The sequence below is a fragment of the Apus apus genome, chromosome 25 (genome assembly GCF_020740795.1).
Source record: "Apus apus isolate bApuApu2 chromosome 25, bApuApu2.pri.cur, whole genome shotgun sequence".
Taxonomy (NCBI): domain Eukaryota; kingdom Metazoa; phylum Chordata; class Aves; order Apodiformes; family Apodidae; genus Apus; species Apus apus.
In genome coordinates, this window is record NC_067306.1 from 6,183,019 (window position 1) to 6,210,249 (window position 27,231).

The 27,231-nt window shown below is 46.2% G+C and overlaps 1 protein-coding gene and 1 pseudogene across 1 annotated transcript; one reads left to right on the top strand and one right to left on the bottom strand.

Moving 5' to 3' along the window:
- Positions 1 to 2,296: 2,296 nt before the first annotated feature.
- DAD1 (defender against cell death 1) lies at positions 2,297 to 4,473 on the bottom strand. Its single transcript, XM_051640544.1, has 3 exons — positions 4,193 to 4,473; positions 3,019 to 3,169; positions 2,297 to 2,498 (listed from the first exon to the last, which is right to left on the bottom strand). The coding sequence occupies exons 1-2, from the start codon at positions 4,425 to 4,427 to the stop codon at positions 3,039 to 3,041; spliced, it is 366 nt and encodes a 121-aa protein (XP_051496504.1). The 5' UTR covers positions 4,428 to 4,473; the 3' UTR covers positions 2,297 to 2,498; positions 3,019 to 3,038.
- A 116-nt stretch (positions 4,474 to 4,589) lies between these two features.
- On the top strand, positions 4,590 to 14,137 carry LOC127394289 (mast cell protease 1A-like; annotated as a pseudogene).
- The last annotated feature ends 13,094 nt before the right edge of the window (positions 14,138 to 27,231 follow it).

Below are 27,231 nucleotides of genomic sequence, written 5' to 3' on the forward strand. Positions count from 1 at the left end.
CTGTAAAACGGAGAGCAAAACAGAGGGTGTGGGAGCAGGGCTGGTGAGGCATGTGGCAGAGAGGAGGAGAAACGTGGAAAAGAACAGCAGACGTTAGACCGCAAGCCAAAGTTGAATAAGGTTAAAGCACCTTTCCTTCCCAGCCCCTCACCACAGCCTACTTTTGGGTATGGGGGCATTGTTTTGGGTACAGCAAGAAAGATTGAGCTATGTATAGCATAGGCAGGGGAATGGAGAGGAGAAAATACATTTATAAAGGGTGGCGGTGGCAGAGAAAGATCTTATAAGTGTGTAAGACTTTTGAATTGACTGACCTCTGCATCCTATTATATAGGCAGTGAATCTGAGCACAAACATTCTTTCATCTCTCCTGACCCAAAAGGCAGGAAGGGAGAAAGATGGGGCATGCCAGAGAGTCCTCCCACATTGGCAGGGAAGGAGATGTTGCCTTGATCCACCTCCAGCAGATCCCAGACTCTAATACCTAACTATGGATAGGAAATTAATTTGAATTTGCATCTTTTGTAGAGGTTTTCTTGGAATAAATACCATCTGGCATTTGACATCTCTCAGAAAACATGGCCCTTTACATGAAACAACCTGTCTTGTTCTCTTCTAACAGTGTGAACAGGGACCAGTGCATGGTCTTTATAAGCAGCAGAGCTTGACGGTATCTACAGACTTGTGGAAGCTCGTTCAGACATGGGAGTAGAATTTAATTCTAGTGCCGAGTTTATGGCAATTAGAGGCATTGCGAACTGGTAAAAATCAGGGCAAAAAATAAACCCCCTAGAAACTCCACGGTGTTTTGTTGGCCACAGGCTCCGGTGCAGCCACAGGAGGGTCCCAGCCCAGAGCTCTCCCTGATGCTGAATCGTGAGGAGGCCGAGTCTCACACACCCACAGGGAGGCACTCGCAGCTCGCAAAGAGCAGGAGCTGCAGTGGCAAAGCGATTACCCTGGGCTGCTTCTCCTGTGAACATGCCGGCTCTAGCTGTCCTGGGCCTAGGTCTCTTTTTTAACGTGAGTGAAGAGCTCAGTGTCCATTCACAGTCACTGCACCGAGTCCCCTCCTGCTCCACATCAATACAAAGCTGGTACCAGTGTAAAAAAAAACACTTAATGCCTGGGGCTGGAGGGTGTGTCAGAGCTGGCATGAATTCTCTGTTCTACCACCATAGAGATAGAGAACGTCCTTTGAGAGAGTAAAGACCCTGCTGCATCCTACCTCTCTGCTCAGAGCCTAGGAGCCCCAGGTTTCACGCTTCTATGGTTTTATCACTGCAGCGTAGTTGAAAATGATGGCTTACAGAAGCCATAACCCTTGCTGAGAAACTGAAGCAATCAGCCCTCATGTTTTATCGAGTACTTGTCACAGCGGCTCAATACACATTTAACTATCAAGGGCTTCAGCTGCAGAGCAAATTAGACAAGTGTGAAGCAGGATTAGTTCAAGGATAGAGACTCATGCATGATAGCCCAGATAAATTCAGCACAGGTGTGGAGGGGCTAGCTGGCCCATTCTGTGCCTGTAATTTGATCACCACAGGATTTTCTTCCAACAGGAAAAGAAGCATTTGACCTCAAGCAGGATTTAAGCTGGGCATGAGGAGGCAATGGCCAAGGGTCAAAGCAGTTCAGTTTAAGCATTTTGCCATGTGTTAGAGAGGAAAGGGAAAGGGATTTCAATGCAGCTGTCAGAGGGGTCACCTTCTCCATGGACCCAAGACAGATCAAGTGCAGCTCTGTCTGAGGCACTGACACTGTTTGGCAGCCCCTTCCAACATTGCTGGGTCTATCAGCACATCAGATTGAAGAACAGTGGTTCTTCAGAACAGTGGTACCACAGAACACTGTGGTGGTGTAGCTGTATGACCAGCAGGCCTCAGCGAGCCTGCAAGTCCAGTTGGGACACCCAGCAGTGCCCCACATGGTTTTGAGGGATATGGGAGGCTAGGTGGGAAGACAGGTACACCTGGGATGTGCTGGAGGGCACCCTCCATTTCCTTCCATTCATGACTGCTAACCACAGCCTAACGCTGATTTTCCACTGCTTTGAAGCCTGGGAACACACTTATTTCTGTAACATAAAGGGGCAGGAAACTGGAAGATGAAAAGGGTGGAAGACATTTGTGTTTCCATGACAACTTGTTTCCTGCTGCCCTTGAAAACTGGGGCACAGAAAAAAGCCTGCTGGGTAGAAAGGGAAGGAGGGGTATAAAAACAGGAGGCTGTGAATGAGAGAGAACTTGGGTGTCAGAAGAACGTCAGTATTTGTCACCAACAGTGAAAAGACTGCAGTGTTAGAAATTGTTTTATTGACAGAAGGATTACAGTGACTGTAATGAAGCAGCAGACCCCTCCATAGGACAGTCTGCAGTGAAAAATCTTGAGCCCTGCTTCCCCTCCTTCCACCAGGGAAGTAGGCAATAGTCTGCTGGCAAACAGCACTTCCCAATGCCAGGCTTTGGCATCAGAGCTCAAGAGCAACCCAAGACCTGGAAAGAGAGAAAGGCAATGTGAGTGATGTTTCTGCAGAGGGAGAAGAAACACCCCACAAGCTACAATGATCTTGTGGCCCCTTGCAACTGTAGCAACAGGGCATGTCCTCCACTTCCCAGCACCAAACTCTCCCTGTCCCAAACTCTCTCCCCTCATCTGCTGAGAAATTCCTAACTTGAAAATCAGCTGTACCATGGCCTCGAAATAGAGCCCAGGAGTTTCAGCTTCCAAAGTCCTTCAAAAAGAGGGAAATCTGGGCAGGTTTCTGTAACACTTCTAGTTAAACTACCTTTTAAATTACAAAAGTAAAAAAACCCCTACAGGCACAAAACCAGAGCACTGTAAATGCTAACCCTGTATCCACCTAGAAGACAACAGCTTAACTGTACTTGGCTAAGAGGGAGCTGGGAACTAGGACTCCTTGATTCACTAGCTGTCTAATTCTCTCCCAACTCCACAAAACTATGAAATCACATGAGCTGTGGTTACTCTTTTTGTGATGCCAACAATCAGTACCTCACTGTCTCTTCTAGAGCTCAGCCAACAAAATTGATGACAACAAGATGGAGGATGGTGTTGGCAAAGAGGAAATCAGCAAATGCTCGCTCCGGTGAAATGCCTTGGAACTCGCCTTTGTTCTGGGGGTTGATCTGGATCCGGAGGCAAACTGCATGGCAGAGAAAGAACGAAAGATTAGGGATCACAAAATGAAGTCATGGCAGGAAGCAGTCTTCCTGGGGCAGCCCACCCCAGGTCACTCTTCCACCAGAGTACCACAAGAAAGGGTTAACTCCGTATTATAAGCTGAGCAGGACACTGGCTGGGAATTAGCAAAGGGCTTCCATGCAACCAGGTCTCACAGAGTCACACACTACCAGAGCTGGCCAAGTAAGTCTTGAGGGGAACAGACTTATAACAGAATTGGACTTGCATAGAAATTAGGGTTATTTCTGTCTCCTGTATTGGGTGTGCTGGGGAAGGCTGCACAGATCTTTTCCAACCTAAATGATTCTAAGGTGGCTTTGGGGGATATTATGGGAGACCAAAACCCTGAAGCAGTCATTGCTAGAGTTTGGGTTTCACCATACTATGGTTGCTAAAGGACATCAATACAAGAGGGCTCCTCAACTGCTAGGAAGAAGCAAGGACTCTGTGGGGCTGATCATAGAACTGTTTTGGTTAGAAAAAACCTTTAAGATCAAAGTTAACCCAGCACTGTTAAGTCCACCACTAAACCACATCCCTTAGCAACACAACTGCTCATCTTCTAAATAACTACACGGATGGTGATTTAACCACTTCCCTTGGCAGCCTGTTCCAGAACCTGAGCTGGGCTCTGTGATGAACACAGGCAGGAACTTGGGGGTTCGTGGAGGAGAAATGGGTGTTATGGGGAAAGGGATGAGGAGGGTGTTGGAGATTTTAATGGGAACTCCCTGGCTGAGAGGTAGGCTTGAGGGCTGCTGTGAGTGACTCCCTGGAGTTTTTGGGGAACGCCTCTGGCTGCCATGGGAAGCCGGTGGTTACAACAGATCTGGGTATTTCTAGGCCACCTCCCCGATGGCCGGAGGCCTCTGGGAGCTGCTGGGGATTCCGCGGCTGCTGGGGGAGAACCAGGCTTTGCTACGGAGAGTGCCCGGTGGAAAGGGGGATTCCAGGGTGACAGGCGCGGGCGCGACGGGGCACTGACCGCCGAGGATGAAGCTGCCAACGGCGGAGATGAAGCCGCTGAGGAAGGAGTTGAAGGGGAAGGTGCCGACGCCCAGGCAATAGCCGAACTGGAGCGCCCCGGTGAGCATCACGTACAGCAGGTAGGCGTCCAGCACCTTGAGGCGGCTCGGCGTGCCGCTGCCGTACTCGACCAGGAAGCGCCGCACCACGGAGCCCACCGAGCCCGCGGCCCCTGCGCCCACCGCGCCCGACATGCTGCCGCCCGGGCTGAGCTGGCCGGAAACAACCAGACGAGCGCTTCCGGGGCACTCGGGGCGCACAGGCCTGCCCGCCGGCAGGTCAGAGAGCACTGCACATGCGCAGTTGTATTGCCCGCGAAAGGGCAGAACTGAGAAGCGCCGCCGTGCGCCGTGCGCATGCGCCGTGCGTCTGACGGGGGGCGGGGCACGTGTGCTCGGGAGCGCGCGCCGAAGGTTTCATTGAGTCCGGGGCCTCCAGAGCCCGCGAGAGCCGCGCGGCGGGAGGGGGGGGCGGGGCGGCTGCCGCGCTGGGGCCGCCACCCGGGGCCGCCACCCGGGGCCGCCACCCGGGACCAGCGCTCGCCCCGCGGAGGCTGCCGGGGATCCCGATCCCCGGTGTCGGGGCGCCCTAAAGCGGTGCGGTGGAGGGAGTGGCGAGGGCGGGGATGGGGCCGCGCTGCTGAGCCCGTGGGGACGGTGGCATTCCCGGGTCAGTGCGGGCTGCGGGCGGCAGGGCCGGGCCCGGAGGCTGCAGCGAGCTGCCTGTCTGAAAAGGGCCTGTTTTGGGTAAACCAGCAGTGCTGAGAATGGCGGATCCTGCTGGGAGATGCTGGTGATTGAGGTGGCATCGGCTGATTGGGAGGAGAGCGGCTCAGGGCGGAGTGTGTCTGCGCTGGCTGTGCTACAGCAACACTGCCAGATTCTTCCAGGAAGGTGGTGGGGTCCTGGCTATTCTGACCTCCTCAAGGCCAAGGAAAAGGCAAACAGTTGGTTTCCTTGTTTTTGATTTAAAACTCTCACGACCCTGAAATGACAGCAAAATGACTCTGCTTCTTTTAGGCTCTAGAAAAAAAAGACTGTTCAAGAGACAAGAAGCAAGCAAAGAAGCAGAGTTTTTTCTGCCCAAATCTTCCTGCTGTTTAAATAATTCCAGCCTTCCTGTCACTTGCAAACCAGGGATGCTCTCAATGTGGGCAGCAAATACTCCCGAACACACTCTCAAATTAAGGTGGGGCATTTTCCTACCGCCTGCCTTCTGAAAGAAGTGGTATTTGTGTACATTTGTGCATCCTGTAGCCTGAATATTTGGAAGCCTTAGCCCTTCTACCTTGTGTGCTTTCTCCCCCATTGTCTAATCAGGCCACCAGTGCCTCCTGAAGGAGTCTAGTCTTGTAGAAGAGACCTACATTTCTAAGCTTAGTCTCTGTGACTAGGAGATATGATTAGAAGCATAATTTTGCTAGGACACAGTCTGGGAGGTTACTTGTGTTCCTTCTACAGCCTCTGGAATCTTGATGTGTTAGAAGTCTCACCAGTCATGGAGAAATCATAGGATCATAGAATGGTTTGGGTTGGGACATGAAAGATCATCTAGATGCACCCTCCCTGCATTGGCAGGGACACCTCCCACAAGACCAGGTTGCTCAAGATCCTGTCCAATGTGTCCTTGAACACTTCTAAGGATGGGGCATCCACAGCTTCCCAGGACAACCTGTTCCAGTGTCTCACCACACTCATGGTAAAGAATTTCTTCATAGTGTCTAATCTAATTCTCCCCTCTTCCATTTTAAAGTGATTCCCGCATTGTTCCAGCACTGCATACCCTTTATAAAAAGTCCATCCCGAGCTTTCTTGTGAGCCCCTTCAGTTCCTGAAATGTGCTCTAAGGTCTCCCTGGAGTCTTCTCCAGGCTGAGCAACACCAATTTTCTCAGCCTGTCTTCATAGCAGAGGTGCTCCAGCCCTATGATCATTTTCATGGCCCTCCCCTGGACTTGCTCCAAGAGCTCTGTGACCTTATGTTGGGGGCTCCAGAACTTGACACTACTCCAGGTAGGGTCTCAGCAGATGGGAAGAATCCCCTCCTATGACATGCTGGCCACACTTATTTTGATACAGCCCAGGATGCAGTTGGATTTCTGGGCTGCGAGTGCACACTGATGGCTCATGTAAAGCTTCTCATTAACCAACACCTCCAAGTCCTCTTCTGGGCTATTCTCAATCCATTCTTCCCCCAGCCTGTATTTGTGCTTGGGATTGCCCCAATCCAGGTGCTGGAGCTTGCACTTGGACTGGTTCAACTTGATGAGCTTGGCATGGCCCCACCTCTCCAGCCTCTGTCAAGGTCCCTCTGGACAGCCTCCCTTCCTTCCAGGGTGTTGACCACACCACACAGCTTGCTGTCATCAGCAAACTTGCTGAGGGTGCACTCAATTCCTTGGTCCATGTCACTAACAACGGTTTTAAACAGCACTAGTCCCAGTGCTGACCCTTGAGGAATGCCATTCATCACTGGTCTCCATTTGGATATCAAGCTGTTGACCACAGCTCTTTGAGTGTGACCATCCCGTTCCTTATCCACTGAGTTCTCCATCCGTAAAATCCATATCTTTCCAACTTAGAGACCTTGATGTCATGTGGGGCAGTGTCAAATGCTTTGCACAAGTCCAGGTAGATCATGTCATTTGTCTCCCCTTGTCCACTGATGCTGTGATACCAACCAGGTAAAAGTCCACCAAATTTGTCAGGCACAATTTGCCATTGGTGAAGCCATGCTGGTTGCCACCAACCACCTCCACATTTTCCATGTACCTTAGCAGAGCCTTCAGGAGGATCTGCTCCATGATCCTGCAGGGCACACAGGTGAGACTGACTGGCCTGTAGTTTGCTGGGTTTTTCCTTTTTTCCCTTTTTAAAAATGAGGGTTATCGTTCCCATTTTCCCATCAGTGGGAACTTCACCAGACTGCCAAGACGTTTCAAATATGATGAAAAGTGGCTTTGCAACTTCATCCACCAGTTCCCTCAGGAGATGCAGATGGATCTCATCAGGTCCTGTGGACTTGTCCACTTTCAGGTTCTTTAGGTGGTCTTGAACCTGCTCTTCCCCTACAGTGGGTGGATCTTCCTTCTCACAGTCTCTGCCTTTGCCTTCTGCAACTTGGGTGATGTGGCCGTTGAAGACTGAGGCAAAAAAATCATTGAGTACCTCAGCCTTCTCCATGTTCCATGTGACCAGGTCTCCTGTTTCCTTCTGGAGAGGGCCCACGTTTTCCATAGTCTCCCTTTTATCACTAAGGTACCTGTAGAAGCTTTTCTTGTTACCCTTGATGTCCCTGGCCAGACTTAATTGTACTGGGGCTTTAGCTTTCCTAACCTGATCCCTGGCTGCCCGGACAACTCCTCTGTACTCTAGGCTACCTGTCCTCATTTCCACAAACCTCTCATTCACAAACCTCTCCAAACTGGGGGGGAAGTCACGAAAACATCCTGACAGCCGGTAGCCCCCCAATACCAGCCTGTGACACCACCCTATGAAAACTTTCCTTTTTTGTGTGTGTCCGGGAGCTCCCTGTTCACCCATGCAGGTCTCCTGGCATTCTTGTCTGCCTTCCTCTTTGTTGGGATGCATTGCTCTTGGGCTTGGAGGAGGTGATCCTTGAATACTGACCAGCTTTCTTGGGCTTCTCTCCCCTCCAGGATTTTATCCTATGGTACAAGCAGTTCCCTGAAGATGCTGCTGAAATCTGCTCTCTTGAAGTCCAGGGCAGTGATCTTGTTACCATCATTTTCAACTACGCTGCAGTGATAAAACCATAGAAGCGTGAAACCTGGGGCTCCTAGGCTCTGAGCAGAGAGGTAGGATGCAGCAGGGTCTTTACTCTCTCAAAGGACGTTCTCTATCTCTATGGTGGTAGAACAGAGAATTCATGCCAGCTCTGACACACCCTCCAGCCCCAGGCATTAAGTGTTTTTTTTTACACTGGTACCAGCTTTGTATTGATGTGGAGCAGGAGGGGACTCGGTGCAGTGACTGTGAATGGACACTGAGCTCTTCACTCACGTTAAAAAAGAGACCTAGGCCCAGGACAGCTAGAGCCGGCATGTTCACAGGAGAAGCAGCCCAGGGTAATCGCTTTGCCGCTGCAGCTCCTGCTCTGCGAGCTGCGAGTGCCTCCCTGTGGGTGTGTGAGACTCGGCCTCCTCACGATTCAGCATCAGGGAGAGCTCTGGGCTGGGACCCTCCTGTGGCTGCACCGGAGCCTGTGGCCAACAAAACACCGTGGAGTTTCTAGGGGGTTTATTTTTTGCCCTGATTTTTACCAGTTCGCAATGCCTCTAATTGCCATAAACTCGGCACTAGAATTAAATTCTACTCCCATGTCTGAACGAGCTTCCACAAGTCTGTAGATACCGTCAAGCTCTGCTGCTTATAAAGACCATGCACTGGTCCCTGTTCACACTGTAGAAGAGAACAAGAAGACAGGTTGTTTCATGTAAAGGGCCATGTTTTCTGAGAGATGTCAAATGCCAGATGGTATTTTTTCCAAGAAAACCTCTACAAAAGATGCAGTCAAGGCTGCACTGTTGCTTCATGTTACCCACTAGCCCATCCTTGTTGTTGGGAACACAGTCCAGCACAGCACCTTTTCTCGTTGGTTCCTCTACCACTTGGAGGAGGAAATTGTTGTCAGTGCATTCCAGGAACTTCCTGAATTGCTGATGCCTTGCTGTGTTGTCCTTCCAACAGATACTGGGATGGTTGAAATCCTCCTGTAAGTGTGAAGGTGCTCCTATCTCCCCACAGAGGGCCTCATCTGCTCCATCTTTCTAATCCAGTGTCCTGTAGCAGACCCCCACTATGATATCACGTGTCCCTGTCTTACCTTTAACCCTGACCCATAAGCTCTTGCTCAGCTCCTCATTCATCCCCAGGTGGAGCTCCATGGACTGCAGCAGGTCATTGACATAGAGGGCAAAACCCCCTCCTCTTCTCCCCTGCCTGTCCCTCCTAAAGGGCTTGTACCCATGCTCCAGTCATAGGTGTCATCCCACCACATCTTAGTGATGCCACTAACATCATAGCCCTGCAGGCTTGCACACATTTAACTCCTCTTGTTTGTTTCTCCAGGCCCAGCATATCTATTAGTGGCAGTGGCCACAAAGTGTTGGCAGTGGGATGGATTGAGGATTCCCTCCCCCAACAACTTTAGTTTAAAGCCCTCTTTACTAAATTGGCAATCCTATGGCCAAAGATGCTCTGCCCTTCCTCTTAGAGATTAACTCCATCAGCCCCTAGGAGACCAGGTTTCCATGATCTAAGTAGCCAAAGCCCTGGCTGTGGCACCACTCATGTGACCCTTTATTGAGTTTCCCAATAAGATTTGCCCTTTCAAGCCCCTTCCCTTGATTGGTTGGATTGATGAAAATACTGTCTGCACTCCTCTGTACCTCTCAGAAGACAGTCTCCCACTACTATCACCCATCACTTCTTGTTTGCACTGGTTGTTATGGTGAGCTGACTGGGCTGCCTTACTCGTCTCCAGCATCTCACCTGGTGCTGCATGGTTTTCTTCATCAGTCTGCAGAACTGTAGAGTGGTTCTGCAGGCGCACCTTGGGCTTTGAGAGAAGCCTCTTCTTCCTGCTGGTTTTTGCCTTTGAAATATTTTCTTCCTCTTCATTATTTACTTACCTCCTTTCTGTGTGTGTACTGGTGGGGTAGTTTATGGCTGTGTGGCCACACACTGCTTCACTGCATTTTGGGCCTGGATCCAGCTCTCTATTGCCTTTTCTGCCTCCCTGATGTCACACAACCTTTTCACTTCCCTGCAGGTCAGCTACGCAGGTTTCCCACCTATCCCTGCCCCATGCAAGAGGTCTAGGCACTTCTCATAGCCTGAAGTCTGTAAAGCAACCTCTCTCTTCAGCCTCTCCATCTGGGTGGAGGCACCAGTCACCACTGGGGTAAATGGTGCAGACCCCCCCAGCCAGAGCTGCAGCCTTGGCTCTCTGCTGAGTGCCCACCATTCTGCCCTGTGGTTCAGTTAGGGTGAGCACTCTTGGCCAGAGCAGATGACCTCAGAGCAGACCCCTTCGAAGGACTGCCCTCCCTGCCCACACTTCTATGCAAACTGCCATGGAAATTGGGACCTGAGCATGCATATTCCCCCAGGGTTTCTTTGCAATACACATAAGGGAACTGGGACCTTTTCCTCTTGGTCGATTTCCCTTTTTTGTGGCATCTCTGGGAATAACAATTTGCCTGTGTCCCCTCTCTTGTCCGGCTTGGGAAAAAAGGCCTGTGTGGGAATGGGTTCCACAGCCACGTCCTTTGCTTCTTTCCCCAAATGCTAGCAACCTTCACAGATATCTTCTGCCCATTTTTCTGCATCACCACTTCCTTTTGGTCCCCTAACCATCTCCTTAGTCTTTTTCTCTGTCCTGCATTGTTGTTCTCTGTCTAGAACGAACCTGAAATTTAGTATCTAATATACTTTAAATTCCTCGTGATGGAATCAACCAATTTGACAGCTGAAAAAGAAAAAAAGACACAAAAAACCCAACAAAAAAACCCAACACACACACACACAAAACCCTTAACAACCCCCCCCCAAAAAAACACAAACAAACAAACAAACAAAAAAGCACACACAAAAAAAAAACAAAACCAACAACAAACCGAACCACAAACCACGTAACTTATTCTGTTGTTCACAAGGCCTTTGGAGAAGAAATCAATGTCTATTACTCCACCTAAAAACCTGGAAGGAGTGCTCAAGTATTATTTGTTGCATGAGCTTTCTTTTTGGACGGATGAGTGAAAGTCCTTAGGCTTTTGCTAACAAAATGCTATCCAAAATCCATCTCTTCTGCTGCAGGCAAGCTAGCTTGAAAGCTGTGGAAACTTTTTCCTTGTGCTGTCTTTTCCCCCCAGTGTAGAAGTAAAATAGCTAATACCTCATAGGCAGGGATTTGAAGACTTCTCTATTTAGGAGGTATCTGCACCATGACCTGATAGCCTCACTGAGTCAGGACCAAGCTGCTGAAGGAATTAATTGTTTGTGGAAGGATGGAGTGTCTAGACACTCCTTGTCTGAAGTAATCCTCTCTCTGTTGTGATTTACCATGTCTTGATTATCTGACATGGCTTGATTAAGAATGACATTTATAATCCAAAGGTGTATGAACTCTGTAACAGCCCTGTTTGGGCTGTTCACATAAGCAGAGTCTGTCACTGCTGCTCTCTGCTCTCCCCTACAGTTGTAGCAATAACCTGCTTCTGTCCTGACCTGATCTGAATTGCATCCTGATTGTTCTGAGACAGAAAGTGCAAGTTGCAGATATTGTAGAGACAGTTTCACTGTTCCGTGAAACTCTGGAGGAAATTTTGATTGTAGAGGCAGCATATGAAAGTGCCATGGTTTAGTCAAATGTTTAATTTATAACTGCTCCTATCTCTCTGCTGTAAGGTAGGATCAGCTGTAGTATCATTCTTTTTATTTTCTTTGGTGTATTTTCTCTTGGAGGTATGCTAGCCTTAGCCTTCTCTGTTCTCCTGCTAGTATCAATGTCTTTACTGTATTTTTGTCACACTGACTTTTCTTGTCCTCCAATCTGGCAGTGTGAGCAAATACACATAACTCCTGAAGATCTCCCTTTGCAGGCAACAACAACAATGCTTGGTTGTGATGATAGTTTGTCTCATTTTAGAATTCTGCTGTGGGGTGACAGTCACCCTATTGTGGTTGTAGTTGGGCAGTCCAAAGGATTTCTCATATCTCTGCTCTCTACTCGTAACTCTCAGCTCAGATGTGCCCGAAACCAGTGACATGTTACAGGTTCTGGTGACAGCATTTTAGACATCCAGAGTCAGTTCAGTCATGCCCAGGAGATGTTGCTTGTTTTCCTCTCCATTGTCCATAAGCAATCCTTTGGACTGCCCAAGGAAGGAGAGTTATTGCTGCCGTTGGGCTACAAGGTCAGCAGGTGACCCTCTCCCCTCACCCACCTCTGAACTTGATGGGAAAGAGTCGTAATGATCTTAACACTTCTCATTTCTCTTCCAGGAAAGATCATTGGTGCGTCTGAAGCTAAGCCACACTCCAGGCCTTACATGGCTCATTTATTGTAAGCGAGTCAGCTAGATTTGCACGTGGAGGATTCCTGCTTTGCTCAGATGCAGTGGTCTCAGCAGCTCACTGTGTGCCTGGCAAAAAATAAGGCTCAGTCTTTTTTCCATGTGTGCCTTTTTTCAAGTCTCACACAGTCAGGAAGAGCCACAGTCCTGGTCTGGAGTGGAAGAGCACTCTGTGTCTCTTCAGGCACGGCAGGGCTCACTGTGAGCCGAACCATCCCCTGGGTGTTGCAGAAATAGTCTGCCAGGGCTGTGTGAGCAGGACAGGACTCCTCAGCAGCGGTGTCCTTATCCTGATGGTTCTTACCTCAGGTCAGAGCTGCTGCTTGAAAAGAGAGTATGGTGTCTCCGAATCCCTCCTTCCCTTTTGTCTTCGGAATGGGACACCCCAGCCCTACATCAGCATGGGGTAAGGGACCCTCAGCTGAATTGTGGAAGGAATCCAGGCTACAGAAGGCAAATTGCTGAGAACTAAACTCTGAGGAGGCATATCCCACCAACAGCTCCCTCAAACCAGCTTCCACAAGGGCTGTGTCACTGTGGGCAATGCAGCAGGAACATGTTGGTGTTTCCTGGGAGGAAGGTGAGCATCACCGTGGCCCTGGGAGCCCACAATATCTGGAAGAAAGAGTTGAGCCAGCAGATTTTCCACATTGGCCACTGGGTTATCCACCTCAAATACTCAGAAGATACCCTTAAAAATGACCTCATGCTGCTGAAGGTCTGCCTTCACACAGCCTTGCTGCTTCAGGCATCTCCCCCTGCTCACTTCCCCAGACCCTTGAGCTTGTTCCCATTCCTTTATCTGCTCTAACCACATGTTCTCTGTGGTTGGCAGCTGGAGCCAAAGGCCAGGCTCTCTGAAGAAGTGAGTTATATCCTCTTGCCCAGTGTGAGCGTGTGAAACCAGGAACCATCTGCACAGTGGCTGGGTGGGGTGGCACATGGATGACCGGGGCAAATACTAGTGTGCTGATGAAGGTGGACCTGAAAGTTCAGCGTAACAAAGTGTGTGAGAAGTCTTTCAAAGAGCTCTGTCTGTATCGGTCTATGATCTGCATTGGTGATAAGGATGGCAAAAAAATCAACTTTCCATGTAAGTGTTTACTCTGGGCTCCAAGCTTGGGGTGGGGTTGGGACTAGGGAGTAAGGTTGGTTCTCAGCTGGGTGATAAAAGGGATTTAAATGAACTCTGTTCTTCTGGATGATGTTCAGAGTTTCCTCTCAGGGAGTCTGAAGCTGATGCACTCCCTGAGCTTTCAGTATAGTGTGGCCTTTTTACATACCTGAAGTTATTCTACCCAGCCTAACCGCTGCTGCAGCAGGCTGCAGATCCTTTCTCATACACTCCTGACACAGTAGGATGTCTGGAATATTCCCACATGTCTAAAGTAGGACTAGAATCTTCTTTCCAGGGTTGTTAGGGTAGTTTTTGGACCTACCCCTGCATTGCTTCATGGATTGGCTTAGAGGAGTAGTAAGGCAGCTACGAGCCCTGTGGAGGTAGGCCTGGAGGGAGTTGGGGAAAGGGCAGGTTCTTCATTTGGTGGGATACAAGAGGGCCAGTTTCTTCCTTAGGGCAGGAGGAGCTGTGCTCTTGACATGTCTGACCTCTTCTTTCCCCTCAGAGGGTGATTCTCGTGGCCCATTAGTCTGCAATGGGAAGGCTCATGGCATTGTTTTGTATGGACTCAAATACTGCATCTTCCCTAAAGTATTGACCACAGTCTCCTATTTTGAGCCCTGGATGCGTGAAGAATTGAGGAAGTTTGTGCTCCAAGAGCTACTTCTCTCTCCCTCCTCTGACTGAAAAGCTCAGTGCCCCATTTTCACAATGCATCAAACATCCACTGATGCTGAGAGGCTTCCAGAGACAGATGTAATGGAGTCCAAGATGCCCTCATCGGATGTGCTTTTGTGCTCATGGCTGTCTCCATGGCAAAGTAAAAATGCAGGTCTCAATTACACACAGTTTCCTATTGTGCCCTTCCTCCCACTGCTGCCCAGCAGGGCTGCCTCCTGCTCCGCTTTCTGGCCCCCAGTAAAAGCATGTTCAAATTTGCTTATGTGTGAAATCATCTTGGGAAGAGGATGAAATGCCTGAGTTGAGAATTCAAATGCTCAGTTGCAATGTGGTAGTGATAGTGAGCTGATTCCAGCAGGATATTGTGTTCGTTCATGTACAGGATGGCAAACCTGATTTACCTGTTCAGTGCTTAAATCACGTAGCTAAGCACCACATCAGTCTTTCTTCTAAATACTTCCAGGGATGGTGACTCCACTATCTCCCTGGGCAGCCTGTTTCACTGAGCAACCACTCTTTCAGTAAAGAAGTTCTTTCTATTATCCAGTCTAAACCTCCCCTGGTGCAGCTTCATCCATGTAACCATGCTAGCCAGCCAGTGTGGGTAACTCACAGAAAGGCAGAACAGTCCGATTTAATTGCTGATACATTAATGTACAGCGCTAGCTCCATCCTTTCTAGAAATCAAGTTAAAGAGAACTTGCTGTTGTTCTGGATTTTTAATTTTGTAAGGACCTGTGTTATAGATGTGAGGAGATCATTTAATAGGAAGCCAAGCTGGTAAAAATGGCTGTTGAATTTTGATTTTGAACTGGAGAGCCATGCTGGAATGTAATTTGAAGTTGGCCCAAAAACACATTGTGAGTGCCGAGCAGATTATGGTAAACACACTCCAACTTTCATGTCCATAGGAACAAGCACGTGTGTGATCAAAATCATGTTTCAGTGTGCTCCTGGTGTATTCTACAGTAGTGTGTAAGACTGTTGTGCATTCAGTGTGGTTTTCAGTTTGGCATCCTATTGAAGTGGTGACTCCACTCATAGCCTTTAGAGATGGAATTTGCCAATCACCTTTTAGAATACATTTTTGCTTGTGGAAGGCAAAGTTATCGAGTTACACTACAACAGACAAACTTAGAGGTTTGCCCCCTGGCCCCTCTGATACCTGAGGACAAGCTGGAACACCAGGGGATTTATTTGCTGCCAAATTACTCTGTCCTTTAATGCAACAGTGTCAGATGCAAGCATGGCTATGACAGCAAAAGATTTCTTCTCTTATTTAAAACTGCACTGATCAGGAGGAGGATTCTTTGCCAGCTGGCCTGAACAGCCACCATCACACAAGTTGCTTCACTTGATATTATTTTTTCCCTCCCAAGTTCTTCCGCTTTACCACTAGCTACCACCTTAAATAAAAAGCCCAAACCTGCATACCCTTTACTCATTCATTAGCCTGGGGTTTGTACATTTAAAGATTTCTTTGATATTTTATGGTTGCTCTGGTAATTTCTACCTGGTTGATTAGAACTGTTAAGCTCATACTCCCCATTTGTTTTCAATAGTGTCCTGTCATTTCCCGTGTTGCTGTTTTGCCAGCAGTGCCCTCAGGTCAAGCTATATACACATTGCACCCCTTCTGCTGTCTGCAATGCCTTCTAATTGCTCCTGTTGTCTTTCCATCCATCCTTAGACATATCCTAATGCCTGTTTTTAGATGCTTATACATAGATCCAAATCAGGTGCTGAATCCAGTCACTGATGTTAGGTAAGATTAGTCCTGCCCAAGTTTCCTAAAGCTTAAATGAGATGGTTGCAGCAAGCATGACATGAATTTCTAAAACCTACAAATGCTACAAACTTGACACTACTTCCTTCATCAGAGAACAAAAACTGTTGGTCTGGCTGGGCGTGAGGTACCTGAAGATGCAGCTGCTGTATGTGATAGACAGCAAAGTGAGGTGAGCAGCACAGGTGGAAAAGGCTTTCCATCTGCCAGCCACAGAGGGGATTTTGGCCACAGCAGTTATGATATTGATGTAGGGGACAGCTGTAATAGCTAGGCTACCCACTAGGGAGGACACTGCTGAGATTAAACTGATGCACTCCAGGACCTTGTTATTTCCACATTTGAGCGGAATCATTGTTGTGCCATCATCAAAAAAATGATTGATGGTATTTGAACCACAGAATGGCATCTGGAAATGCACCACTGATGGGGAAAGAATAACAACAGCCCCACCAATCCAGGCAGTAATCACCAACAGGCTGCAGACTTGTGAATTCATAATGGCCACATAGTGTAGCAGTTTGCAGATGGCCACATATCTGTCAAAGGACATTACAGCTTATAGGAGAGAGTCAGTGGTACCTAGCATGAAGTAAAGTTTGAGTGAGGCAACCCCTTAAAGAAGTAGTGTTTTTCCTTAATGCCAGGTTAGCCAGTGCTTTGGGGATGACAGTGGTGGTAAAGCCAATCTCTAAAATGGAGAAGTTCCTGAGGAAGAAGTACATGGGAGCCTGAAGATGATGGTTTATCAGGGTGATGGTGATTATGAGAATGTTACCTGCTAATGTCAAGATGTAGGTGATGAACAGGATGGTAAGAGCACATACTGGAATTGTTCATCAGTAACACCCAAAAGGATGAATTCCATCACTGTTGTTTTATTCTCCATCTGTAGCTTATCTTCAAACAGATAAAAATGTTTTTAGGAAAGCACTCAAAAACCAAAAAATAATGAACGAGACTCTCCAAAACCTTATTCCTGAAATCAGACAGTGTTTCCTTTTTACTGGTTGTTCTTCCAACCATCAAGGCTCAAGAAGACCTCCCCTTTGAATCACATTCTACTCCTCCCCACTGGTTTCTAAGATGAAGTCTACACTGGCTTTCTGAGCAACACTCAATGCTGAGCATGTAACGGTAAATGAATTCACACTTAGAAGAAGCTCTTGAGTATGAAGCAGTGATCCTTCCTTCTTCTCCTGTGTCTGATCTTCAGAGCCTAAAGACACAGTTAAAATTAAGTGGGACACAGGGAGGCAGGGAGTTGAAGGACTGGAGCTTTACTGTGGGTGGCTCTGATATAGCATGTAAGCAGGGGCATACCCAATGGGAGCTCAGAAAAGGAGCATCACTTGATTGAACATAGCCTTTGTGAATATGTCCACTGCCAAGGTTTAACTAAACCTCCCAACAGTATTCCCAGCCCCTGGTGTCATATTCTTAGTTAAATTCATCCTACATATCTCTACCTTGCTAAAAATAAGGTGCTAAATCCAAGCAGGTTATCATAGAACTTGTACCCAGCACTTTCAGAGAGGAATTTGTTCCCTAATAAAATGAACTGGTTCATTCTATGATCCTGTGATTAGCCGCTGGATTTGCGGAAGTGTGATTCAAATAACAGAGGAGTCTGTCTCCAGAAACAGTGAGTTGGCTCAGCCATCTCTAACATCTTTCCTGGTAAAGGGCTACATGACCAAATCATCTAGAAACCCTTTTTTGATATAGAAGGTATGTGTAGGACATGGTTCAGCTCACGTTAAGGTAGATTACATAACTGGGTTCCTGGATTGTCTATAACAGTCCCAGAACAGAAAAAAAAAAAAAAAAAAAAAGACAGAGATGAAAATAAAAGTCTGATAACACCTTAGGTAGTACTGACTATCCATGACATCGATTTCGTGCTGGCAGGTTGGACATGTATTTATAGTTTTCTGCAACCTAGAGTTGAGAGAGAACATTTTAACTCATGAAAATATCACTGAGTTATTCTGGCAACTTTTAAACATAGAGGGATCCACTTTAATTCCTAGATATTTAAGACATCTACAGAGGAGTTGCAGACTCTGGGGAGGACCATTGCCACTGGAGAACACAGTGGGAGGCTGGTCCGGTAACCTTGAGACATTTCAAACTGAACTAGACACCTGTATGTAGGTAACCAAATCAGGCATTTACGCTGCTAAATGCCTAAAATAAGTGCAAGTTTTGAGCTTGTCATAGGAGATTTTTCTACTTAGTTGATAACAATAAACATTGGCAGGGACAACTCATCTTCATCTTAAGTGAGTAGTGAAGATACATCTGAAAATTGCCTTCTGGACCTCTTCCTCTCGGCACTCACAATACACTGAGCTTAAGGTACTTCCTCAGATTTGAATGTCCAACTTGTAGAGATGGATACTCCTTGGACTCTTAATGGAAATATTTTAATTCATGCCTATTACAATGAAGGAAGTATGAATTATTACTAAAGGTTAACAAGAATCCTGAGATGAGTCTATCACAAAATCTTAATAATAAGAGCAGATAAAAACAATTGTGGGAGTAATAACATAGAATATCCATATTGACATTTATCGATAGCACACTGAGACAAGTTTTCAAGGGCTAGAAAACCTCTTGTTTTGGAGAGAAGATAATTCACAATATCTTAACAGATAGACATATTTTCATCCCCCTGAGGGAGCTGGATCAAATTTCATCCTTCAGATCATCTTTGTTATGGTATTGCTGTAAGGAAAGAGAGAAATACTGATGTCACGAGCCGATATTGGGGGGCTCCCACAACTCACCATGCAAATTGAGAAAATCACATATTCCTGGAAGGAAGAACTTCTGTTTTCAAACCCTTAGAAATACCTTTCAGATCTTATCAATTGGTATTGTTCTATCACCTAATGCCTTGAAATTGCTTTTTAGCCAATGAACACTCCTCATCCTCCTGAGATGCCTTCTCTTCTGAGGAGGTTTTATTATGCACAGGTCTCAGTGACCTTTAAGTGACAAAATCACATCTTGTTTTGTGAGGTTTCAAGTATGGAGCTCTTTCTTCAACTAATCTGCAGCGAGAAAAAAAAACACACAAAAAACACACACAAACAAACAAACAAACAAACACAAACAAACAAATGTATACTGGTTACAAGCACATATAACCTACTTTTCCAAGTAGAGTATATGTTACTAAAAGGTTCAACACTAAATGCTTAGAAAGAGAAAATGCTCAATTTAGTGCCATTAACGTGGCTTTCATTTTGCAATTACTTTAGGGGATATCAGCCTAGTAGCCTAGCTTCTTCTCAGAGCTTTTCCTGTGTGAGTCATTACACCAGTGTCTAACTATTTAATTAGGTCTATTCCTGATTTCCCCTTGTCCTATCACTGCCCTCTCTGGTGAAAAGTTTCTACCCACATTTCATGTGGACTCCTTTTCAGTATTGGATGGCCACTATAACACCTCCCTGGAGCCTTCTCTTCTACAGTCTGAATAGCCCCAACTCTCTCAGTCTGTTTTCATAGCAGAGCTGCTCCAGCCCTTTGATCATCTTTGTGGTCCTCCTCTGGACCCCTTCCAACAGCTCCATGTCTTTCCTGTGCTGAGGGCTCCAGAGCCATACCTAGTATTCCAGGTGAGGTCTCACCAGACCAGAGGGACAGAATCACTTCTCTCGACCTGCTGGCTCTGCCTCTTTTGATGCAGCCCAGGATGTGGTTGGCCCTCAGGGCTGTGAGTGCACACTGGCAGCTCATGTCAAGTTTCTCATCTACTAACACCCCCAAGTCCTTCTTCTCAGGACTGCTCACAATCCATTTTCCCCCAGCCTGTATTTATGCCTGGGGTTGCACTGACCCAAGTGCACCTGGCCTTGTTGAACTTCATGACGTTGGTATTGGCCCACCTCTCCAGCCTGTCAAGGTCCCTCTGGATGGTGTCCCTTTGCCCTAGGGTGTCAGCTACTCCACACAGCTTGGTATTGCCAGCAAACTTACTGAGGATACACTCAATCCCTCTGTCCATGCATGCAACAAAGATGTTGGACAACACTGGTCCCAATACTGACCCCTGAGGAATGCCACTTGTCACTTGCCTCCACTTGGACACTGAACCATAGATCACAACTCTCTGGTTGTGGCCATCCAGCCAGTTCCTGATCCAACCAGTGGTCCATATGTCAAATCCATGTCATGTCAGTTTGGAGACCAGGATATCATGTGGGACAGTGTCAAATGCTTTGCACAAATCCAGGTAAATTGTGTCAGTTCCTCTTCCAGTGTCCACCATCTTTGTAACTCCATCTAGAAGGCCACCAAATTGGTCAGTCATTACATGATTTGCTGTTATTGAAGCCATGTTGGCTGTCACCAATCACCTCCTTATTTTCTAAGTGCCTTATCAGAGTTTCCAGGAGGATCTGCTCCATGATCTTGCTGGGCACAGTGGTGAGACTGACTGGCCTGTAGTTCCCCCAGGTTTTTTTTTTTCCCCTTTTAAAAATAGGAGCTATGTTACCTTTTGTCCAATCAGTGGGAACCTCAGCAGACCACCAGGATTACTCAAACATGACGGTCTTCTGTATATGCCCCCCTGACAAGAGGGCATGAGAGTCTGTGATGATGAGGTAAGCATCAGTTCAGGAGGGGCAGAATGAACTTTCATGGCTCTCTGGAATGCAACCTTGGGCCTGGGCATTTGAGGCTTAGTTGTACACTCATGGCCCTGACAGTGCTGCAAAGTTGTGGTCTGGCACAAACTCTTGACACTGGTGACAGCTGTGGTGGACCAAATGGATTGATGATTCCTGACCAGCCCTGACTAGCCTGTCTTTTTTATCTCTTTCTCTTTTAGATTTTATACCTTTTTTTTTTTTTTATTTTCTGAAATCACATCTCAACAATTCCACTTCCATCTGTAATCAGACAGTACTCTACTTTCATTTAATTTAATTTCCTTTCCTTCCTTCCTTCCTTCCTTCCTTCCTTCCTTCCTTCCTTCCTTCCTTCCTTCCTTCCTTCCTTCCTTCCTTCCTTCCTTCCTTCCTTCCTTCCTGCCTGCCTGCCTGCCTGCCTGCCTGCCTGCCTGCCTGCCTTTCCTCATAGATCTTTTGCAGTGAGCCTTGCCTACACAGCTGCGGCAACACAGTCATGTTAGATTCTCAATACTCTGGTAGCTGAATCCTGGCTAAAGTGGGGGCCTGCAGCCAGATGTGGAGAATTCAGTCTGTTTAGGAAGGGAAAAGTAAGTGCAGCATGGGAAGTTCTCAGTGACAAAGGCTCCATTCTGAATAAATTACTTTTTATAACACAGAGACATAAGAGATCACAGAACACCTTCACTTCAATCAGCAATCAGGCTCTGCTAATTTCTATTTTTCACCTGTAACAGTCAATATGTGATGATGTTTTCTGTTCTTCCAGACTAAATTTATTTTCCCAGACTGTTTCCACCTGTTCAGATTAAAAGGTGCCATTACAGTTTTTTGGGGTTTGCATTTACTGATTTTGTCTCAGGATGTCTCCAGTTTCTAGGTACCCCATATGTACCTCAAAGAGGCCAGCTGCACCTCTAAGAATATTTGTGTCTCCTAGGCCTAGTTCTCAGGCTTACAGTTCCCCAGCTGGTAGGCATTTTCTTTTATTGAGTAATTTTATCCTTCTAACCAGGCTGCCTTTCTAGCTGCTTATGTCACTCCATTCCTTGGTCTACAATCACTTACAGATCGCTAGGAGGGACACTACACTGTCTGTGATACATCTTTTGTGCTCTCTAATGTTTGAGGTGGAAGAAACTCATGTCTGATTAGGTCCAATGCTGTTCTGACTTCTGGAAGGATTTGTTCATTGGCACACAAGTGTGCAGACCCAGTTGGGATGCAAGTGATACACCCAGTGATTTGATATGAGATATTGTAAAAGAAAGAACAGATCTCACATCTAAAATGAAAGCTACTATGAATACATGTTGTGGCCATGCTCTATACAGTCATTCAATACTATCCCAGTAAGCTCTGCTCTGTCAAACTCCTGCAATGGCTCTCAAGAAATAGACCTGGTGCCACATGGCTGACTCTCAAATCCATGCTTTAGAAGTTTGTTGGTTTGTTAGTTGGTTTGTTTTCTGTCATGACCAGGTTTCATTTTGTGTTGTTGGGTGTTGGTTTGTGGGATTTTTTCGAGGTTGTTTGTTTGGTTTGTGACTAGACATAGCCTAGTACAGTCCACTGGATAAAGTGAATGTACAAAGTGTTTGCATGGAGTGAAACAGCTCGTGTCGATCCAAGCTGTTCCATAACCTGAAATAATACATTAGGGAGGAGGATGTAGAGAGTCTCTTCTGAATCACACCCCTACCCCAAAGCAAACCAGTAAGGCAGACTCTGCCACTGCCTGTGCTGGGAGATATCCATCACAGTAGATTATCTTTAGACATAAATTTTCAGGGACAAAAATTCTTCTGCAAGCAGCTTCTCCTTTTACAAAGACAGAAATGAGGCTGAGAGAACACTAGAAGAACTGAGTGCAACACAAGTATTGGAGCTGAAGTTTCCCCCCTTCCTCAGCTGTATAAACACAATCTGGTACCCTGCACAACAAGAAAAAGGTTGTTATTACCCAATCTAGCCATTGGCAAGATAGAAAACTGAGTTGCACTAGGAGAATGAGTCAGGTATCCAGGGCCAGTGGACTTGCCTTGAGATAACCAAGTGGGCCTCTACATGTCACTCCAGAAGGAAGCTGGCTCTTTCTGAAATAGAAATCTACCTACTCAGATGGCTTTATTGGCTGTACCTCCATTGTCTACTCAGAAATGTGCTTGTGATGCCTTTACATAAATTTCTTAATAGTGATGTAAATCCCACCCATGAAGTACTCATCTGATGAATTTCACCCTTTCTGAACTAGCATTGAGTCCAAAACAAAACCAGAGAAGGAACACAGAAAATGGAAAATTTGAATTCCCTGGTTCTCCCCCAACCATCTACAAGAGGCATTTCAGCATAAAACAGTTTCTGATTATTTTGGGTAATACTCTTCATCATCTTAAGTGCCCAGTGCTAAGACAGATTCCACACCTTGTCCACCAGGCACCCAGCCTGTCCTCTGGAGAAAGCTTGTTTTGTCACAGGTGCAGGACTTTGCAGATGACTAGCTGTACTGCTATTTCAACAGGTTCATTTACTAGGTAAACACTATAGGAAAGGCTTTTGGGTTGATTTCAGCTAAATCCACTAAGGTCACTCAAAATAAACCCTCAGCTGCCTGTGTGGGGTCTTTCAAAAGTCTAATTCCTACATCTGATTCTAAAGGTCAGTCTGCTGGGAACACCAACTGGAGTCTTTAGCACTTCCCCTAAGAGGTCAGAACATGCAAGCCTTGGAGAAGAGAGCTACTTCAGTCCATGACTGAAAAAAATATGGATACCAAAAGCAAGAATGTTATGAGGGCTTTAATAATAAAAGTAAGAAACAAGCAATGAACTTCAGAAGGAAATAATACTTCACTCCACCAAAATAATTGTTTTTCATAGTCCATACAGTTTTAACTGTAAGAAATGTTTACCTCTTTCCCATCTGCCTATTGTTTTGCTCATGGTTATATTTTTGTTTTGTTTTGCTGATGATAGTTCTTAGCATTCTTCAGCCATAAATATTATATTAATTTTAAATTAACAGTTCCAACAATTAATTTGACATTTCCAAGTAAATTCATCCCTCTATTTCAGCTGCATACGTTGTTCATGTCTGAAATTTCTTCGTATGTTCCCATCATGGAAAGGCTGAGAAATTGTCATAACTAGAGAGAAAAAAAAAAAGCAGCACCATTCCAAGAAAATGTTCCTTTCCACAGCTTTACCTCATTAATTCTGTAATTTCTGATCTAGCAAGCCAACAGCACTCTCTTCTGTATGTCCGTTCAGTTTTTCTTAATTTAATTGTGTTCATTCACTTGTTTAAACATAGAATCATCGAAGGTTGGAAGGGACCTCGAAGATCATCCAGTGCCAACCCCGCTGCCATAAGCAGGGAACCCTCCCACTAGACCAGGTTGCACAAAACCTTGTCCAACCTGGCCTTAAAAACCTCCAGGTTTGGGGCATCAACAACCTCCCTGGGCAACCCATTCCAGTTCCTCACCATCTTTATAGTGAAGAATCTCTTCCTAATTTCTAACCTAAATCTGCACTCTCTCAATTTAAAACCATTACCCCTTTTCCTATCACTATCTTCTCTGATGAAAAGCCCCTTCCCAGCTTTCCTGTAGGCCCCCTTCAAGTACTGGAAGGCTGCTATAAGATCTCCCCAGAGCCTTCTCTTCTTTAGGCTTCTCTAGGCCTTAGTCTAATTGCCCCTGAAAATTTCTATCAACTGCTCATCTCTCCATTGAGCCTGCTCTTTTCTAGGTTCATGTCCTGAGAAGCCTTGAATTCAGTGGGATCAGAGTAAAAGATACAGCTTTTTTCTTTTAAGATTTTTTTCTTTCCTTAAAAAAGGCCTTGGAATTCTTTTGCAATGGTGATGAACATTCTCTTGTTTCTGTGCATAGTTAGTACAACAGGTAAACCCAGTGCTAATTAGAACAGGCATTGCAAATAAAGCCTTTGATACTGCTGTGGGCTGCAGTGACAAGAGAATAGACTGTAATGAGAACTGTCTTATTCCCAGCACAAGAGTTAAAGTTTTACTCTGACCACTTGTTGCTTGATCACAAAGATACTTTCCCTCTCTCTGCCTGATTCCCATCAGGATGTAAGCTGGAGTAATTTCTTTTCAAAATATCTTAATTTCCCTTCTTCTCATCATATGTAATTAAAAAAATTACAAACAAAAACGATGCTGTATGTATTAAGTTAAACACATGTGGGAGCTCCTTAATTAGCTGCACGATGCTTACAATTCTACAGGGAGCAGCAGAAAGCCAAATGCAGAGCTCATTATGGCTGTCAGCATTTTAATGAGCCCCTTGGTGCTACCTCCCTGTTACTTTGCAGCTGTGGCAAAATCTGACAAAGATGCCCTGAAGAAATTACAGGCAGCAGCAGAAAAGTCACTTGGACTTTTAATGGAGCCCAGTGTGAGATGCGAGAGCAGAAATGTGGTTGGAAAACGTGTTCCCACCGGGGCTTATTAGAGCAGAAACCCACAGACTTTGACTACAGGCAGTGCAGAAAGCCAGAGACTTCTCCTGTACCAAAGTTCCCTTACAGAAGTCAAACAGCAATCCCTAGGTGCCAGGAAGATGGTCCTTTCAGTCAGCAGTCTCCACACGCAGCATGTGGAAAGGAAATAGACATGGATCCACCTCTCCAAACTTGCTCTTCCAAAACACTGGCAGATGCACAGGCTCTCTGGGCTTCACTCATAATGATCAGCCAGGACACTGTGACTGTAAACACACACTGCTGACACATTAATGAGCCACAGTCCTCCTGACAGGCTCCAGTCTAACTCACACCTCTCTCCTTCTACCCCAACCTGGGTCATCTCTGGATTCAAACACTTAAATGTTGCCCCTCAGCCCCCACCCTCTGTTATGCTAGACCTTGAACACCTCCTTCTCCAGTCCATGAGATCAAAATCATGAGCTTAATGGCTTCTGTTGATGTCCATGTATCCCACTACCTCTTGCCAGAGCTCTGATAATGAGTAGGTAAGGACCTACTACAGTCCATCTTAATACTTATGTAAGAACAATTCCAGCAATGTTCATTGTTACAAAGGAGATAAGCCAGACTGATCAAAGGACTCCTTGGCAGTGCCCCTCTCAGGCTTCCCAAGTTCTGCTTCTTGCCGCTCCTAGAATATGCTCACACATGATCCCCTGTCACCATAGCTGAATCAGCATTTGTTACTCTTCTGTAGTGAAACCTCAAATTTACCTCATAACAAAAGCAGGACTTGCAAATATTGCAATATGGGAGTACTCCAGATGGCATCCAAATGCCTATTCAGAAGACTGTGGTTTTCTTATAGTTTCCATACCATCAATGTTTGGACAGGTGAACTGAGCCCTGTTCAGCTGTATCAGGCAACCCGAAGTGGGCATACTGGATTACATGAATTCCAGAAGCTAAACAGAGTTCATTCTGTCCTGGCTGCCATAATGGTCACAATTAGATCACAAGAACCGATCTTTTCAGTTTATAATACAATGGATATGATCAATCTGAAGCAGTTGTGCTGGGTCTAGCTGTAGGCCTAGAGAGAGAGAAACACCTCCAGAGGACAACTCTTTCCAAATATCCTTGAGAGATCCCCTGCCACTGGACTCATCAGACATCCTTTTTCTCTGCAGCATTGTTATTTTTGGCTGTACTGTGCTGGACCTTTGTCACTTTCCAGGGTTCCTCTAGATGCACAGGATACATCCAAGGTGTGAATCATGTACGTTTTCACTGCATTCCTGAATTCCAAGTTCCAGCTGTCCACAATGAGACAAACTTCATTCCCTCCAGGGCTAAAATAAATCCAGAAACCCCCTCAGTGTCGTGGTGGGTTTGTTTGTTCCAGGGACCATAACCACAGGAAGAAAACCACATCATCTGCTCCCTCTGCAGTTCTGCATCAGTACTGCAGAAAGTCTCACAAATTCAAACACTGCTTGACATCTTTATCCATACTATAATTGTTGTTATAAATGGTATAAATGCTATAAATGTTCCAAATTTTTCTTTCTTTTCATCCTTTTACACCTAATGTAGCAGTCCTTCTGGTGCCCTTCACATCCCATGGAAAGCTGAACTTCAGGTGAGCACTGGCTTTCCTAACATCATCCCTACGTGTCCTGGCAATGTTTCTATGAATGAATGAATGCAAGTTCAGGTGAGACATTCAGGGTGACAAAACATAAGTGTCTAGAGTAGATTAAGACAGCCTAGGTGTTCTCAAGCATGTTTATGGGGCTTTCAGTTATGGTGCGAGGCCTCCAGAAGTCACTTCCTGGACAAGTGCCTGGAGATCACAAAGGGAGGATAAACTGGAATCACACCAGACTTCCATTCTTAGGAATGTAAAGTGATTCTTCAACTTAGGTGAGATTGTTTCAGCACCAAGGGATGCATCAAGGGGTTCACTTGCAGTCATCACCATGTTAAAAGCGCTTAAGCTATATATTCTTTCAAAGTAAATTGTATGTGCTAGGGTCTGTTTTCTAGCCCAGAGGTCAGCTGACATGGTCTGGCTACATCCATTCTACCAAACCCTCAACACCACTATCACTGAGATGCCCCACTCAAATTGCCTGCTGGGAATAGACTGACTCATGCTGAATCCTGACTTGTTCCTGGGGTTTCCCTGGACTGCTTACCAGTCCCAGG

Excerpts from the sequence above, each read along its gene's own strand:
- DAD1 (XM_051640544.1), bottom strand. The coding sequence starts at position 4,427 with ATGTCGGGCGCGGTGGGCGCAGGGGCCGCGGGCTCGGTGGGCTCCGTG. Across the intron at positions 3,170-4,192 it reads TGGCAGCTTCATCCTCGGCG|TTTGCCTCCGGATCCAGATC; the intron begins GTCAGTGCCCCG and ends TCTGCCATGCAG.